Genomic DNA, 18,386 nt, shown 5'->3' with positions numbered 1-18,386 from the left:
TTCACTTCCTGCCTTAACACAGGAGCTCTGGGGAGAGACCTGACATCTAAACCATAATGTTCTGCCATCATCTCTTTCTAAATATGGGAAACATTTGATTCTAAGGTTGATTTTTAGTCTAAGCCTCAAGCTAGAAATGAAGTTGGCTCTTCCTCCCATCAAATTTATAGCAATAAATAACAATAGGAGTCATTTTGGAAAGCTTTCCTATTGTATTCATCTACTTTACTATTTTTGTTGTTGTTGTTCTTTTAGTGTCTGCCAAACCAAGACCCCACAGTGATGAATATTCAAAGAAGATTCCCCCTCCGAAACCTAAACGGAACCCAAACACTCAGCTTAGCACGTCCTTCGATGAAACGTACATCAAAAAGCACGGGCCCAGGAGGACATCGCTGCCTCGGGACTCCTCCCTGTCCCAGGTCAGCACCCCGGCAGGAGACCCTGAGGAGGAGGAGCCCGTGTACATCGAGATGGTGGGGAACATTCTCAGAGACTTCAGGAGAGAGGACGACGACCAGAGCGAGGCCGTCTACGAGGAAATGAAATACCCCATTTTCGACGACTTAGGCCAAGATTCCAAAGGCGACTTTGACCATCACAGTTGTTCTTCGCAGTGTGCTACTCCCACGGTGCCTGACTTGGACTTCGCCAAGTCCTCAGTGCCATGTACTCCTAAGGGTTTGCTTTGTGACATCCCCCCGCCCTTTCCTAACTTGCTGTCTCACAGACCCCCTCTGCTGGTGTTCCCGCCAGCCCCTGTGCACTGCTCCCCCAATTCCGACGAGTCTCCACTAACCCCGCTGGAAGTCACCAAGCTTCCCGTGTTGGAAAATGTGTCTTACATGAAACAGTCCGCGGGAGCCTCTCCATCCTCCCTGCCATCTCACACCTCCGGCCACTCGAAACTGGAGAAGGACCAGCCAGGAGCCCTGGGACCTGCCTCTGCCACGTCTGTGCTCTCCTCGTCCCCGCCGCCTCCTTCCACTTTGTACCGAACGCAGTCTCCCCATGGCTACCCTAAAAGTCACTCCACCTCACCCTCGCCTGTCAGCATGGGCAGGTCCCTGACCCCGCTGAGCCTCAAGAGGCCTCCCCCCTACGACGCCGTGCATTCAGGAAGCCTCTCCAGGAGCTCTCCCTCAGTGCCTCATTCCACCCCCAGACCCGTGTCGCAAGATGGGGCCAAGATGGTCAACGCTGCGGTGAACACCTACGGGGCGGCTCAGAGTGGCTCTAGGTCCAGAACACCCACGAGTCCTTTGGAAGAACTCACCAGCCTCTTTACCTCAGGACGCAGCCTGCTGAGGAAGTCGTCCAGTGGCCGACGTTCCAAGGAGCCAGCAGAAAGTAAGTGTGCAAAGTCCACGTGAGCCAGAAAGTCTGGTGCATGACCCAGAAACACAGCAGGCCCCTAGCATGCAAGTAAAGCGCCCAGAGCAGGCTGTTTGGTCCTTTTAGTTCAAATGTCAAAATGCAAAATGCACTATTTTGCTTTTGGCATTCTAAACAAAATGGGGTATTCTGAATATGGATGGAAAGAATGAAAAATGGCAATTTGCACAATATAATATCCTATGTAAAGTGAAGAGGGATTTTTTTTTTTTTCAAAGAAAAGAAAGTGTAAAATCTAAATTCTAACAGTGGGTCTCAAAAGTTTAACAGAGAAAGCAAAGACTACTATGGATTCTTTTTGGTGGGAGGGAGTTTTAGTATTTTGTTTTGTTTTGTTATACATGACAATAGGATTCACTCTGACATAATTATAAAAGCTTAGAATACAATTGGTTCTAATTGTGGAATTTCTAGATAAAAATCTTGATTTTATAGGAAAAATTAATCACATATTGAATTATTAAATTTTACAACTTACCCTTTATTTAATATTTAAGTCTGTATAAAAAAAAAAAAAACCTTGTGGAAAAGAAAGCAATTTGGATAGAATTTAGAACTTTTTTTTAACATAGGAAGATCATCTCTGCATACTATGTGTTGTTTTATTCTTTGAGTCACTGTAAACCAGAACATACTCATTGCTTTCCTTTTAAAAGCCATATTAATTCACATCTTATATTTTATGGTACTCTTCCTGGATCTATTGATAGATGCAGAAAAATCACTATAAATGCTACTTTGACCACTTACTTTAAATACCAGAAAACTTCTCTATCTAAATGAATAACCCTTTTATAAGCCCTAAATAAATTACAAGTACACAGTAAATTCAAAATAGATCCAGGTCCATTTTCTCCATGTCTAATTTCTTAAGTTACACTAACTTCTTAAAAATGTCTTACACAACTCAAGGGATAATTAATTATTTACACCTCAAATGATCCTACCTCATGATATTTTTTATCTATTAATACAGTCATACTGAGGACTTTCCTTAAAGGAAAAGAGATCTTTAATAGTTTTTGATGATAATGGTGATGACAGCATTCTCAGTTAATATTGATTTGTAGTTATAAGCCACTTTTTCTGTCTTTTATTCACTTTTTTCTTTTACCTTGAGAGATTTATGAAAGCATTAGCTACTTAAATAATTATCCCCCAAACATTGTACTTGTCTAAAGGCAGCACTTTCTAATGCTCTAGGCATGCCTGGATTTACCTTTATATAGACATACAAAAAGTTGTTTCAAATTATTTTAAGACTTGAATTTAAAGCTAGGAGCAATCTCTTTCTAGAGCAATAGTGAAGACAGTTTTGCCCTGAAAACAGGGATATTTGGCTATGACTAGGAACATTGTTGGGTTGTCAAAATAGGAGTGCTAATGGCATCTAATAAAGCCGGTTATCCATGAAATAGTACACATACACACAAAAATAAATTAATAAATAGGCAAACAGATAGATAAATAAATAAATAAATAAATAAATAAAAGATTATCTGATCCACAATAAAGACAGTATAAACGTTGGGAAACCTGGTCTAGAAAATTTATTAAAATTTAAAGTTTCCTTAACTTGATTGGTTTGGTTTTCATATAGATCAAGTATGTATTTTAGAATAAAAGGCAACAGGTGAAGAAAAATGTTTTGTTTTAAAATACATAATTGTTAGTGTGAAATTAATGGAATTTTTATCTTAGAATTGTTGGAACTATTTAATTTCACCCTACCTATCAGCTTCTTTGAAGAATTCTAAGCATCTCCAGCTGGCAGTTATGCCAATTAGCTAGAAAAAGTATATGTAAAAGAATTGATTAACTAATGAAGTTATTTCTAGAAAAATCCATCTGTTAGAATCAGTCTATGGGCTGTATGTCACAAAATCCTCTATTCAGAGCTCCATGTGCTTCTAAAACAAAGGTTGTACATGGAAACATGATCCAGATTCTTTACAGCTTTTTGGGAGCTCAGGATTGGAAACCTTCCCGTGGACTATTAACCACGTATCAACCCTTTAGAGAAGTGGCTTGCCCTGAGTTACATTAGCATTGGTATATTAATTTATGTAAGTGAGAGGGAGGAAAAACACAGATAGTACATATGAATAATCCAAGCATTACTTTCTTTTGACTTCAGAGGAAAATAGATGCCATCAGATACTAACAAAATCATAGGCAAGCTCAGAAACATTCTCAAATGTAAAAGATTGGACTAAAACCTCAGATAACTGAGCATTAACTCCTAATTGCTCTCATAGTATACTCAGTGATACAACTCTTTCCTGTTTTTCTTGCCTGATAGGATACCTGTTGATACCTTAGGGTCAGAATAAGTGACAAGAAATAGTATTTTATTCATAATTCTTGAGTTTCATTTTTTTTAACGTTTCAGAATTTTTTGTTTACATTTCATGGATAAAAGTGAACAGGGTATGTCCCCTGTTCATTCAGTCTACCTTTGCTTTTTGGAAAAGTCAATTTTGATAACTTCCTGGCATTCTGCCTGAAACAAATATAATCTTTGTTTTAGCTGAAATAATCAATCTCAAAATTTATACCTTCTATTATTATTTTTAATAATCTATAAAAGGCACACCTAATGTGATATTTTTATATTTAAAAGGTCACGATTATTACTGGGCATTATGAAAGAGAATAAGACAAAAATGGTAAATTATGAATAAATTCCATTTTGCTTCACAATTTTCTAAATATGATCTTCATATTAATTGTTATGGAAATCAGCTTTTCCCTGGTTGTTGCAATATTATAATGTTAATTAAATCAGGACATTTGATAATCTTTATAATAATTTTTCTTTTATTTGGTTATCAATGTATTTTTAAATTTGTGCAGAGAGATGGATTATGTGACACATACAAGTAGTGATACAACTCATATGTTGCTACTGTAGATATTTGTGTCCTCCTAAGAAGTAGGCCAGGTACAAATATGTTTTTTGAAAACCTAAGTGACAATATTTTTTGACCCATTTTGTTTACCCTCCTTATACATCTTTTTATTTTATGTATCCTTTATGATTTGATTTGAATCTTTGAACATGTAAGTCATGAATGGGACACTTTATTTTAATAAATCATGTGCCATGAAAAATAAATATGCAGGACCAAATGGAAAAAAAAAAAGAGGAAACCTTCTCTTTTTTTTCTCATCTTAGTACATTTTTTGCTACTATAATAGAATACCTGAGACTGATCCATAAAATCAGAGAGTTATTTGGTTCATGGTTTTGGAGGCTGGAAGGTCCAAGAGTATGGCCAGCACCCAGAAGGACCTTTGTGCTGCCTCTTCCCGTGGTTGAAGGTGGAAGGACAAGGGAGGGTGAAAGCAAGAGAGCAACACAGAGCCAAACTCACTTTTATACAAATCTGCTCTCAGGATAACTAACCCACACCTGTGAAAATGGCTAAGTCCACTCATTAAGCAGAGCCTCCTCCCTAATCACCTCTTACTGGGTGCTGCTTCCCTACACTGGTACGGCAAAGATATCCTTTAAAATACACATTTAATATACATTTAATATGACATACTGTATAATATCTGTTTTTATACAGGATGCATTGTCCCATTTTTTAGAAAATGAAGAGTCTCTTACTATGCTGTAGTTCTCTTGATAATTCAGGTTCATTGTTCTGATAGTTGTGTGCCTACTATGTGCTAATGCAAAGTGTGTAGCAAGGTGTCTCAGACACCCTCCTTGGAGGCTGTCATTGTTCAAGTCATTGGTAAGGAGGAGATTCAGTGTTAAACAGCCCCAGGGCTTCTTGAGGTATTAGAGCCCAGTAGCCTATTTCTGCCATTTAAATTAAATTCTTATGTCTGTTTCTTATGGTTTCCCCACCTCCTTTCTTGCTGGTGGTGTTATTGATGCATCTAGACTTGCTCCCCTTTTTACCCTTTTCTTCATTGTAATATCACCCAATTCATCACCAGGGGACCAAGAAACCAGGTACTCAGACTTGTCCTAGGAGTCTCTCAACTAGTTAAGTATGTGGACTCCAGTGTAGAGACTGTGTGAGCTTTACTTTTAAAGCCTACTTTAACCCACTATTGAGTCGCAAGTGAACTTCCTGGATTCACACTGAGAGATTAGAAATATCAGCTTCCCCCAAAGTAAGCTGCTCTGGGAAACATGTAAAGATTTTTGGTTTATTTTAGGGACATCTACAACATTTTGCTTAGTCTACTTAATACTTATGTTCATTGGAATTTAGTAAAATAGTTAAGGACTTTCCTTACCTCCTTTCCTTTCCTGTGAAAGCAGGTGTTCCCATAGAGTGGGCAGGACAAAGTCAGGTGTCGAAAAGCCCAAGGGAAGAGTGGAGACTGTACATGACAATTTTAGAACTGTCAGGGGCAAAGGACAACAGGTGAACCTTCATCCTGTGACAGCCCACCAATAAGCATGTTTGCTTGGAGCAGGACTTGTGGACGCATGGTGACTTGGAGCCACCTGACCAGAGCTGGGGGATAGAGCTGGGACCACTGGAACTCTGAGTTTCTTCAAAGATGGTAGGAGTTATATTATTATATAACTCCCTTTATATCTATATTCAGAAAAACGCCTGATGAGATCTCCAAGGATACCTTGAAGGGAATTCCAGAAGGCCTGGTAGGACTAAGTCCTGTTAGTTTTGTTAAACATTTTAGGTAAAGATGCTACCCTTTCAGGAACCCTCTCTTGCTGTTTCCTGGTTGCCTCCCAGGCTTTAGACTTTTAGGCCACACTGTGGCCTCAAACTGTTTCCTGCCTTAGCAAGGCACTTTCTAGCAACACAGACTGGAAATCAAGCCACAAACTGGGTTTTGATGTTGCTTTTAGGCCTGGACCTTGGGGACATTTTCAGATTACAGAGAAATTCCTCACATAGTTTAAATCATGATAGACAAATGACATAGAAAATGTGGGTGATTGACCCAAAGACCTCTTGTATCACATTCACCCAGATATTGTTAACAATATTGGTTCCTGGGTCTTATCAGAGATAGTTCAGTGAGGAGCTTAGTGGATGGAGCCTGGGATGTTCACTATTTAACTAACTCTGGTGACATGGACACCTTCTTTTAAACACTACTTTAATGACATCACTAAATATTTATGTGCATGCATTTTGTCCTCCTAACAACACTCGGAGGCAAAGATATCCTTTAAAATACACATTTAATATGACAGTATGTCATATTAAATGTGTATTTTAAAGATTAGAGAAACTGAGGAACAACTTGTCCAGAGTCATACAGGCAGTAGATCTGGGATTTGAACCAGATTATTTAATTTCAGTTTCTTGTCTTATTGATACTTGATCTATACTTGATCAATCTTTGAATTTCTTTTCCTGTCTTATTGTCATTAAATCCACCATCTGTCATTGAAACTTGAAGGGCTCATGATGTTACCACTTCCAAGGGTGTCTGCTTAATAAGAAGAAACCAAATCTGTGTAAATGACTTGATCTAATTAGTAACTGACATCAAAATAGGAAGGAGGTAGTAACTCTTTGCAGCATCCACCAAAACTCACTTTGGAATATGTCAGTCACTTCAATCACATCTGGACCCCACGCTTCGGAGCTGTGCCTGAAGGCATGTGGTCTCTCCAGTGGGCCTCAAAAATCACCTAAATGATGTGGGTGAAGAGATGTGAGTGAGTGCAGATCTCAATGCCTTAAGTACAACATAAGAATATTTGTGCAGGTACCTTTGCTCTGTCAGATTTTCAATACTGACCTCCCACTACGAAAGTCCATCCTAGAAATGTAGGGCTTTTGTCTTGACTGCTTGTATTTCAGTCACAGCTACACGATAGAGAGCCCATGGTCACCCCAGAGGAAAAATGAATCCATCAATCAAAAACACCATCCAGTGCTCAAAGGCAGTGAGAGCCCTTGTAAGACCCATCTAGAAATGGACTCAGGTAAAACAAACACGAGAACTTCAAAAAGGCTCTTTGTAAATGCTTTCCAGCACCATTTCATTTCCCCTTAGACCTTTGTAGTTGATGGAAGCAGACCCTAATTTTATTTTATTTTTTTAAATATAGCTCCCCAAGAATAAACTGGCCAATTTGATTAGTCTTTTTTTTTTTTTCTTTAAAAGCTAAAGAAATTTCTGTTTGGGATAATGAGGTTAAATTGAGTATAAGTAAAATTCCTTGATTTTGAAAATGCTTGTGACTCCTTGGTTAATTGGGACCATGACATTGTCTGTTTTTCTCATTCAGTTTCTCCTAGAATTGCAATATAGAATCACTGAAGAAGACATAATTTCATAAATAATTGCTCACCTTTCTGGGGGGTAGACTGCAGCTGTCTTTGATTGATGCAGGGAGACGTGTTTATCCCCTGTGTTTATGTTCTCTGGCTGCTGAATCTTTAAGTGCAGTTTCTTGTCAGCAATTTAATCAGCAATTCTCTCCATTAAGAAGAACCTTCCCTGCTTTAGATTTTTAAAATGCAGGAACATTTTCAATTCAGAAATAAATCTACCTCAGTCTTTTAAAAAAAAAAAACGAGATTCCCTCAGTTATATTTAATTTTACACACACAAAAATACACTAAAACTGATTTCTTTTCCTCCTGTACAATTAGCAGAAAAAAGAAACTTAATTTCTGACTTTGATTTGTTATCATGAACTCTCAACACTTTGACATCTACAATTAACTAAATATTGGGTCTAGGTGAGGGGTTTCCTACCACACCATATTATGGATGTCCTACATTCTAACTCCATGTGACCTAGAAGTCTAAAAGAGGTGGTTTCCAACTAGGCTTAGCCCTGAATAGGCTTTGAGACCGTGGATGAGTCAGTTCACAGTGCCTCAGTTTTCTCACATTTCAAATGAAATATCAGGTAATAAAACCCTGAATCTCATCTTCTACCCTTTGTGGTTCTTCTGTGGATTAATGGTTGATCTGTAAATCCTCAGACAAGCTTCCTGTCTCCTTGGATTTCTATCTGATGTTTTCTTTCTTGTTGAAAGGACTTCCCCAAATTTCATAAAACAATAACAGTCTAATTTTAAATTCCAGCTCAGAGTCTACCAACTCCACTGAGTTTTCCATATGCTGTTTTCTTTGTATGCTTTCTTCGTACTTCTACAGTGATATGAAACTTATTCTGACATGTTGTAAAACTAGTTTTATTTTATTTGTCCTTAAGACAAAGAACCTGGGAGGACAGTCCCACATCTTTTCATCATGTTTCTTCTTGTAACAAGTGGTCCAATGCAGTCTTACTCAAAGTATGATAAATATTTATTGAACTAGCTGAATTAATAGATATAGTGACTAGAGAAGGCTATTGAACTTGAGAAGAAGAAAGCCATATGAGAAATGTTTAACCAACCATTAAATGAAAAAATGATCAGCTTCTATGAATTAGAAAAAAAAATCACATTGAAATCAATACAGTCATTCAGCAAAAATGGAGCTATGCAGAATGCTGAATTCATTGCTTTTGACCTTAAGTGGCACACTTAAAAGAATGACCATGCTATTCCTGGCAGATTTATTGGGGAAAAAGATATAAAGAATATTACCATCAAACATTTAAATGTGCACCATTTTGAAGAAGTCAGCCATCATCAGTTTCTACACAAATGAATGAGCTGTGAAAATTGATCCCTTTTTGACATTTGGAGATAAAAAAGATGCATTTTTTTTTAAAGAAAGTAAGAGACAAACAATGTAAAGAAGGAATTCTAATCTGATAACATTTTGTATTATTGAACTCAAATAACTAAGAGAAAAAAAAAACACATTCAAATGAATCATTTAACCTATTTGAAGGAAAGGTACTACATAAATATGGGGAGCTCTTATGATACCACTGGTGGTCTTGAATGTATGTTGCCCAGGTAAACATGAGCTTTGGAAATAAAATATTTAAAAGCTTGTCCAAATTAAAAACAAAAACAAAAACAAAAAAAAAAACAAACACAAAACCTGTTTTTCAGAATTTGATAAAGTAATGGCAATCCCAAATTTAATAAGTGTCTATAGTGGGACATGATGTTTATTGGTTGAAGCAAACTCATTATTGTTGCTTGTTGATGGAAGTGAAGTTAATTAAATGTTTCACTCCTAGTACAGTAACCAGTCAACTGGAGAATCTGGGCTATTGCTTCTTCCAAATGAAAGGAATAAAAATACTGAAGACAATCTAAGAGAGGAGGAAGGAGAGTTAGTAACATGAATTTTAAAGCAGCCAATACTTTTTAAGCCAAATGTAGCCAGAACAGTTTAATATAAGGGAAAATTCCAAATCCAGAAATTTGTAATATTCTTTTGACTATAGATGGAAGACAAAAAACTTTCCCCCAGATTTTCTGCTGGACAAGTTTTGGTTACATTCAAAATAACGTTTTCCTATTTTTTGCCTATGTACCCTTGTTATGGATGAAAATTATATAGTTAACATAAAAATGAAATAAAATAGCTAGAAACAGTCAGAAAGATTAGGGTGTCAGTACGTTAGCCAACACTGGATTGGTTCACAATACCATGGGTAGGTATGTCCACCGTGTCCTTTTTTTTCCATAAGACAAATGAGAAATCCTAAGAACTAGATTTAGAAAGGATTCTGTTGTTAGTATCCCGCAACAGAATGATTAGAGCTGAAGTTAAACATTGCTCCATTTAAATTATTACCTTCTGGATATCAAAATTGACTCTATACCCACATACTAGTTTTGTTCTTCTGGCTGATAACTTAAAAATTAGCCACTGGCCAATGAATAATGATAAGGGAGAAGCATCAAAATAATGAAAGCTTCTTGTCCATGTCAAAAAGGTCTAAGAGAAATTTCAGACTAATCAGTTAGGACAGATTGCATCACAGTAGTTCTTCTTCAGTTTTTTGTTTTTTGTTTTTTTTTTTTACAATCTCACTTGAAACTTAAGGATTTCCTTTTGGCTTCTGAACCAAGATATGTGTATGGTGGCTATTTAATATTGACTATAATAAATTCTCCTTTGAAGTTTTAGAGGAAAATATAGAAGCTGGCAGATAAGCAATACAAACAAGTTCTTTGCCAGAACATAACATGAATGGCCGCTAGTCTAATTCCTAGTTGAATCCTCATGCCCTTCTAAAACCTCATGAGCATGTCTTTACTGTCCACATTACTCTAAGCATTCTTCTAAACTTCCACCAGAATCACCAGTTAAGCTCTGCCTAGAACATTTTAAGGTTCTAAAGGTTGCATCTCCAAATTTTTCCAAACTTTTCTCGCAAACCAGTTTCAAAGGCTTGTGAACCACATTGATCACAGCAAATGATCACACTCTGGTAGCAACTTCTTTGTTAGTTAGGTTTTTGTTGCTGTGACCATCTTAGAGATGAAAGAATAATTTAGAGGAGAAGAGGGTTATTTTAAGTTCATGTTTTCAGAGGTTCGATCCATGGTTGGCTGATTTCATTGCTTTGGGCCTGATATAAAGCAGTACATCAGGGCAGGAGGGCATAGTGAAGGAAAGCTGTTCTCATCATAGTAGCTAGGAAGCAGAGATAGACTGTGAGAATACAGGGACAAAATATATAATCCCTACGACATGCCCCCAGTAACCTACTCCTTCCATCCACACCCTACCTGCTTACAGTTACCACCTAATAAGTAATTCTGATTCTTAAACCATCATATGTATCTATTTGCTGATTAGGTTACAGCTCTCATAACTTAATTATTTTACCTCTGAACATCCCTGTATTGACACAGGGGCTTTGGGGTGACACATCATCTACAAAGCATAACAAACTTTAATTATTACACAAATCTAAAGGGTGACTATTGGATGCTAAGAGGAAAGAATCAATATTTTACTAAAACATAGACTAAGGTTGAAAATGAATTAAATATACAAGGATTCCCTGTTGTTTGTACAGTTTTCTCTTCAGTTAGGCTTGGGTAAAGGATCTGACATCTTAAGTGAATCATCCTGGTATTTGGATGCCAGGAGCAAAAAGAACTGAAGAGGATGTAAGTCATTCTCCGTTCCCACAGGAGGTAAGTTGTTTACAGGTTGCTAAATGAAATCTCAGCCTTGAAAGCTGGAGGAGAACTAGCACACTGAATGGTGCCCAGTACCCTTCCCCCATAAAGAACAACTCAGAGCACAAAGTGGCCCCTTTTATTACATATACAGCTTTTCAACAGGAGGATGTGTTTATGAAAGATGATTTACCAGCAAGAGAAACAATTCATCATAACTCAATTGATGTGTTTCTCAAAGATAATTAATATTTTTGAAACTTTCTGTTTACAAATCATTTACCTTATGAAATGAAAAACAAAATATTACCCAAATAATTAGGTAGAAACTGTGAAGACTCAATTCATATAAAAAATACTTACTATGTAGATGGAAGATTTTAAAGTAGTTTGTGAAGTGTTGTTTTTAAGCACATTAAAATAAGGTCTTATTTTCTTTTAAAACAATTAACTAAAACTTTTTAAAAATGAAGTCATTATTTGAAAAATAAAACATTATAAAAAAGCAAATGCTGCAATTTTATTTTAAATTACGTGTGGAATCTCAGATACACAGAAGGAACCCTAACCTACTAACTACAGGTTAACTGGCTCGTAGAAGGAATGCAGGAGATGTGGCCGTCCGGAGCATTATTCATAAGGAAGAGGCTGCAGACACAGAAGGAGCTGTGGAAAAGCTCATTGTCAATTTTCCCTTTTTTGTATTACTTCCATGGCTTTCCTGGTAAAGTCTTTATCCAGATGCTAATTAAGCAGAGGTTTACTTTGCACATCAATTTTTAATATTCATTCCTCACAGTTAAATGAAACCTGCAGCATGAGGCTTCTCCAGTTAAAAGCAGCCCTGACCTACTTCCTTGTGAAATCAATGGAGGGCTTCAAAACACTCTGGAGTAGCTGACATTTAGGGAAGCCAGCTCATAATCTGTGTTGGTGTAAAATGTGTTTCTCTGGGTTTCAGTATTCTTCCCGTTCTCCCTGTCTGTCTCCCTCCCTCCTTTACTTTCTTTTTTTATCTTGTTTACTTCTCTTCCTCCTCCCCCTTTCTCTGCTTCTGTCTGCCCTGCCCCCTATTTCCCTTTCTCTTCTTTCTCTTTCATTCCTTTCTTCTTAAAACCTAAAAATGGGGAAGTCTGTGGAAGCTGTTGAGCCAGATAAGTGAGGCCATACTAGAGTTATGTACCCCTGGGGGATTGTGGATGGATGTGTCAGCTACATATTTAATGACTTCAAACTAACAGGAACTCCTAGGTCTGAGATTAAAGAAGGAGAAGAAAGGCCTAAGAGGCACCCATTTACATTCAAATATATTCTACAAAAAAAAAAAAAAAAAAAAAAAAAAGAAAGCAAAATTGAATCCACCAGAATATGGTCTTCAGATATTATATTCTAAAACCTTTAAAAGTAAGAGCATATGGTATAAGGCAAACCTTTTTGAAGACTAGTATGACAGAGATCTGAACTGAAGGATGTGAAATTTAAATAGGAAGCAAAAACAGCCATATAGAGAAGCAGTAGTCATTAGGGTGTGGAAGAGCACCCAGGTCTCCATCTAGCCAGAGGTCCCTAAGAGAAAGGTGGGAAGTTCCCTTTAAGGGTTAAACTGCAGCCATACAAATGTTAACTTGCAAACTTGACCTATGACCCCGAGAGTTTTCTTTATGTTAAATTACGAAATACCAAGATAATGTGGGGCTAAGCCTGGAAAACTCATGGAAGAATGTAGGGTAAATCCAGTTTTATGGCACACCATTTTAAGAGTAACCTGAAGTCTAGGCTGATTGTGTTTTAACTTGAAGATCTATACCTTTAAGAAAACATAAAAGATATGTTAGAGATATGTGTTACTTGCCCCTAATGATTCATGCCAATCCTGAAAGCCAAATTTTCAAGGGCACTTTCTAAAGACATATGTGGCCACTGAAAGTATTGTTAGGAAAAGAATAGAGAAGGAGAGGGCAGATTTAGGACTGAGCTCTTCAGAAAGATGCTGTTTCTCTATCCCTTGCTTCCTCACTGGGCCCTTCTGGCTTTCCTGGCCTGTGCTTAACATTTCCTTAGATTCTGTAGCTTGCAAAGTCCTGGGCATCTGGGTGCCACTCTGATGATCTGTGTCCAGTGACCCTCAGGTGGTAGAATCTTTGAGGTTTACTAATAGCCTCATATAAAAATCTTACACTGTAAACACCACTCCCTCCTCTTTTCTATTCATTTTCTTTTTTCTTATTTCTCTTCCCCTCATTTTTAGCTTATGAACCAAACCCAAAAGATGGGTATGAGAACCTTCTGAAGTGTTATTTATCAATCAGATTGATTTTGTCACAAGGAAGTCTGCTACCAGATAATTTATGGAACAGAATAAGACCGGAATAAAAAGTAACAGTAACATCAGAAATAAGAAATAACATCTAATTCGTGCTCTATTTTCTTTCTTTTGTCTTTTTATCTAAATCACAGAAAATAAGTACCATGATTTCTGACATCCTTTGTTATTAAAGAGTTTTCACATTAATTTTTTTCTCTCTCTCTGTGTGTGTGTGTGTGTGTGTGTGTGTGTGTGTGTGTGAAGAAAAGATGATAGCAGGAATTCAGACAAGGACACAGGTGGCAAGTACCTATAGAAGCTGAAAACATAGAAGGAGACAAAGAGATTGTGGTGATATTGCCAAAAAAATGTTCAAAAGAACTTTTGATTTTTTCTTTCCTAGACCCAAGGAGAATAAGTGTAGAATAAGATCAGCAACTCCCTGCTCTTTCCTTTGACTGCAATTTAGATCTGGAGCTCAGTAAATATTTGTTGGACTTTAGAAATAATAATTTGGAACTCCCTCATATTACAGACAAATTGAAATCCAAAGAGATTCAAAATCTTGAGAAGGATCATGACATCATGAAGAAGCATAATTAGAAACAGCCCAGTTCTTCTAAGTGCCCATTAAACATTGCTCAGGACAGCAATATTTAAATATATTCCTATTGACTTTGCCTGTAGCTTGACTTGATATTCTTTAATAGATTCATTTAAAATGTCATTTTTGGTAGAAGAAAAAATCAAATATGGTTAATTGACTTTTCCCAATGAGACCCTTTTCAAATTTATATGTATTTTTCCCCAGGAATACTGTGAAAAACCTCTCTATTGGTCAACATTTATTCCCAAATACTGTTACTCACTCTAACCATATTTATACAGAGAATCAATACATTGAAATCAGCAAGAAATACAGTAGAGTGTACATTCAATTATGTAGTTATTGAATTATCCCCAAAAGGGTTAATATTTCTGCCTAGCTTTTCTTATGAAATTTTAATAGCTATGACATCTTTATTCTTCCCAATATGGTTACTAGTAACTGTGATTCCAATAATGCCAAATTTTGCATTTACTCTGATAGAAATTGAATATTCTTATTACCCTTTATGATGAAGGAATTATTCTTCTTAGCATTTAGTGTTTGCTTCAGAAACAATTATGAATATGTTTTCAGAATTACATCTTTTAGGAAGAATGGAAATGATATTTTTCTTCCCATGCATTAATATTTTTAGTGCCTGAATGCCTCTGATTCTTTTAGAGATTGAAGCATTTTTCCATCTGCCTGTTAAAATGATTTGAGTCTTAATTAACATTGATTGCACCTGTGCATACATTCAACTACCCACACAACTCCCACCTATGAGTGGAAAAGCATGTCATTCCTACAAAAATGAATAGAGGGGACTTCAAAAAACAACATAGACATGTAAGATAGACAACACAGAAAAGGGTTGAATAAGTTTCTTGGCTCTCTTAGATCAAGGACTTTTGATCTCCCAAGGATTGTTTGGCAATTGATGTAAAAGAATTATCTCTCCTAAACTGCTGGTTGCCTTTTTAGCCTAACTGAGAAACCCAAGTTGAAAGAATCAGAATTCAATAACAAATTCTCATGCCCCTCCTCACTGCGGGATTGCTTGTGTAGTTGGATTTAGCAGCCTAACATTTCCTTAGTTATGAAATTGGGGAATGGTAATAAGAAAAGTAAATCGATAATGAAGATCATCTTCAATATTTTAAATGGCCATTTTTTTCCTTCTCTATCTATAACTTTTTCCTAAGGAATTCTAATAAATTTCAATAATTCTAATAAATACAAATAGATTAGCCTCTCGATACATATGTGTGCATTATTTTACTTTTTCCTTTCTCTTAGGGAAAGAAGATAATTAAGATATTTTCATCTAAAATATGGGGGGGGGAACACAGTTGTAAAGGGCCTAACTACTACACAAAATTAATAATTCCAAGTATATTAAATATTGCTAAAATATTTCCATAGGATTTAACAGAGGTTCTGAACCTTGACTTTATTTTAGAAACAGCAGATGCTTTTAAAAGTTTCAGATGGCTCAACCCTCAGGGAATCTAATTCAACTGTGGCTCAGGCATAGGCACTTTTTTGAAATCTCCCCAAGTATCTTTAATATGTAGTCAGAAATAGGAAAATCTAACATCAAACTTATTCTGGTACTTATCACTAAAATCCTAGAGCCTAGATGCCTCATTTACAGATAAGCAAAGGAATGCTCTGAAAGGGGAAGTGATTTGCCTGAGGCCTCAGAGTTAATTAGGGACTAAGTCTAAACTGGTATCTGGTTGCCTGTAACCCCAAAGACAACTCCAAACAGAGCTGTGGTTGTACGGTGCTTTGTTGGGACCCCTTCCATCCAAATGTCCCAGAAGTCTTAACTCCTCTGCACATTGTTTCAAAATTGCTGGCCTGGACTTAGGCATTTAGGCATTATTAGTACCAATTTTACACCCTCCAATAGCACCTAGGCCATTTCTATAACAATGTGGTAGTAGCCAATACAGCAGGAACTTTGATTTTGATCTACAAATGCCTATTGGTAATTTCCTATGCACATTAACTCAATATTGAGGAGACATGAAAATGTTCTACATTGTGCAAGTTTTCCTAGTTCATAATATGATTTTTTTTAGTGATCTCTTTCTCTCACATTATTGAAGAGATTATTTTGCCATTGCTACTTAAGTAGAAACAGAAATGGTACTGGCATTGATAGAATTCCACTTTTTTCCCACTCTAGGAAAAAAAAGTCAATTTAGATTCCTTGCATTCAATAGATAATTGGTCTCCTTTCTCCCCATGGCCCTAGTAAGCAGATTCTTCTTATGAAGCAAAATCCTATTGAATTTCTCATAAAAGGGCAACTCAAATCATAACCAAGGGGTTTTTGTTCTGTTCACACCATTGTTACTTCTCCTAGGGCTTGGCATCATTTCTCCTGCATTTTCCGTGTTTGTTCCTGCTGTTGGCAGCTCCTAAAGATACTCTATATATAGAACACCCCTCTTCTGTCCTGTGGTGAGATACCATTAATTAGTTTGAAATCTTCCTTAAAACAGGCCAATATCATAGTTTTAAGAACATTGGGATTCTTAGGGAAGTTAATAGGCAGATACTCTCATCAAACATCTGTAATATAGTTGGGCTCAGATAAAACCCATTTAACTTCATCCTGAAAAAACTAAACACATGATTTTAAGTCCTGGATTCCTAATTTTCATAGAGTTTCAGATTAAGAAGTTGTCCTAAAGATGGGTCTAAATCCCTAATTTGATAGATGAGTACCCAGAGACAGAGAAAGAAAACATGACCACCGTCACAACAGATCATGGCATGGCAGGTCCATTACCAGGGTCCAGTTTTCCCAATGATTAAATCAAGAGATCTTTTCAGATCCCACTGTCTACTCCGCATTACTATTGCTAGGGCAGCAGAGAGCAGAGCAAATCTAAGATCACACCCTTTTGAGTCTGTGTGGCATTCTTTCTTAGAGTGTTTTTTTTTTTTTTTTTTTTTAGGCTATTAGCTTTATGTTAATTTGGTGAGTTGTAAGGAACTCAAGAATGACTCTAATTGCATGTCTTCTATAACTTTTGGTACATAATAAGGATGTACACAAAACAGAGTACGTTAACATCTGTGTGTGAATCAGGTTATTGAGGCTTACAACCCTAAAATCCTGCTTGTGCCATAAGGTAGAATTCTGTTTTTTTCCTATAGGAGATGTCTCTTAGTTGTCTGCTATCAGCTGTGTGAAGAGTTGCATTCTGGAGGAGTCAACTGAGCCCCAGTGCTGTCATGTCTTTAATGGGAAAGAAGGACTAAAAACACACCACTGCCATGACAGGGGCCTCAGAGAACTGTGGGCATAAATATTTAATGTGGCAAATTATAGGTTGGAATTTGCATTTTTATGCCCTATTTTGAAGTAAAAAGGGTTGTTGAACAATCAGGACACTTTCCATAATTATGTTCATTTTTAATATGCGGAGAATTGACAGTAGGTTCAGAGTAGTTATTTAATGAATTCTCAATATAACCTTGTCTGCTATTTCCTCACTAAATCTTGATATCAGATTATGACCACACGATGGAGTTGGTTAATGAAAAGTGATTATCTTGTCATCAAACAGGTGATTGATTTTGAATTCCAAAAAAACATGAACATAGTTTGGTTGTCACAAGCTCACCTGCATTGAATGTCAGTACTAAAAGTTGTTTATAGAGCAGATATACTACTAAATACTTAATAATTCTGCATTTTTCATCTATTCCTGAACAACCCTTTGAGAAGCATATTTTAGATGTTCGTGACATCCTAAGATTGAGGCGGTGATATCTGGAGTTGTGTGGATTTCATGTGCACAGAGATAAAGTGGTGCTGAGGGCGAGTGTTTTAGGAAGCTTTTTATCCCCTGTGAACAAAATAGCTGACAAAAATGACTTAGAAGAGAAACAGTTTATTTGGGGCTCATGGTTTCAAAAGTCTCTGTCCATGGTTGACCAGCTCTATCACTCTGGGCCTGAGGTGAGACAGAACATCATGATGGCATGAAGGAGAAAAACTGCTCAACTTGTGACAGAGAGAGAGTAGAAGGAGCAAGAACAAATATGTATAATCCCCAAGGCA

General features: G+C 36.8%; 1 protein-coding gene across 1 annotated transcript in view; it reads left to right on the top strand.

Annotated features, from left to right (window-relative positions):
• The window catches only part of Nyap2 (neuronal tyrosine-phosphorylated phosphoinositide-3-kinase adaptor 2), a 235,869-nt gene that overhangs the window by 139,105 nt on the left and 78,378 nt on the right, over positions 1-18,386 (top strand). Inside the window, exon 3 of the mRNA XM_027941643.2 lies at positions 256-1,350. Within this exon, the coding sequence (XP_027797444.1) occupies positions 256-1,350 (1,095 nt within the window). The remainder of the gene's footprint in view (positions 1-255; positions 1,351-18,386) is intronic.

This window comes from Marmota flaviventris, chromosome 11 (genome assembly GCF_047511675.1).
Source record: "Marmota flaviventris isolate mMarFla1 chromosome 11, mMarFla1.hap1, whole genome shotgun sequence".
In the NCBI taxonomy this organism is placed as follows: Eukaryota; Metazoa; Chordata; class Mammalia; order Rodentia; family Sciuridae; genus Marmota; species Marmota flaviventris.
This window is presented reverse-complemented; position numbering and strand designations above follow the sequence as displayed.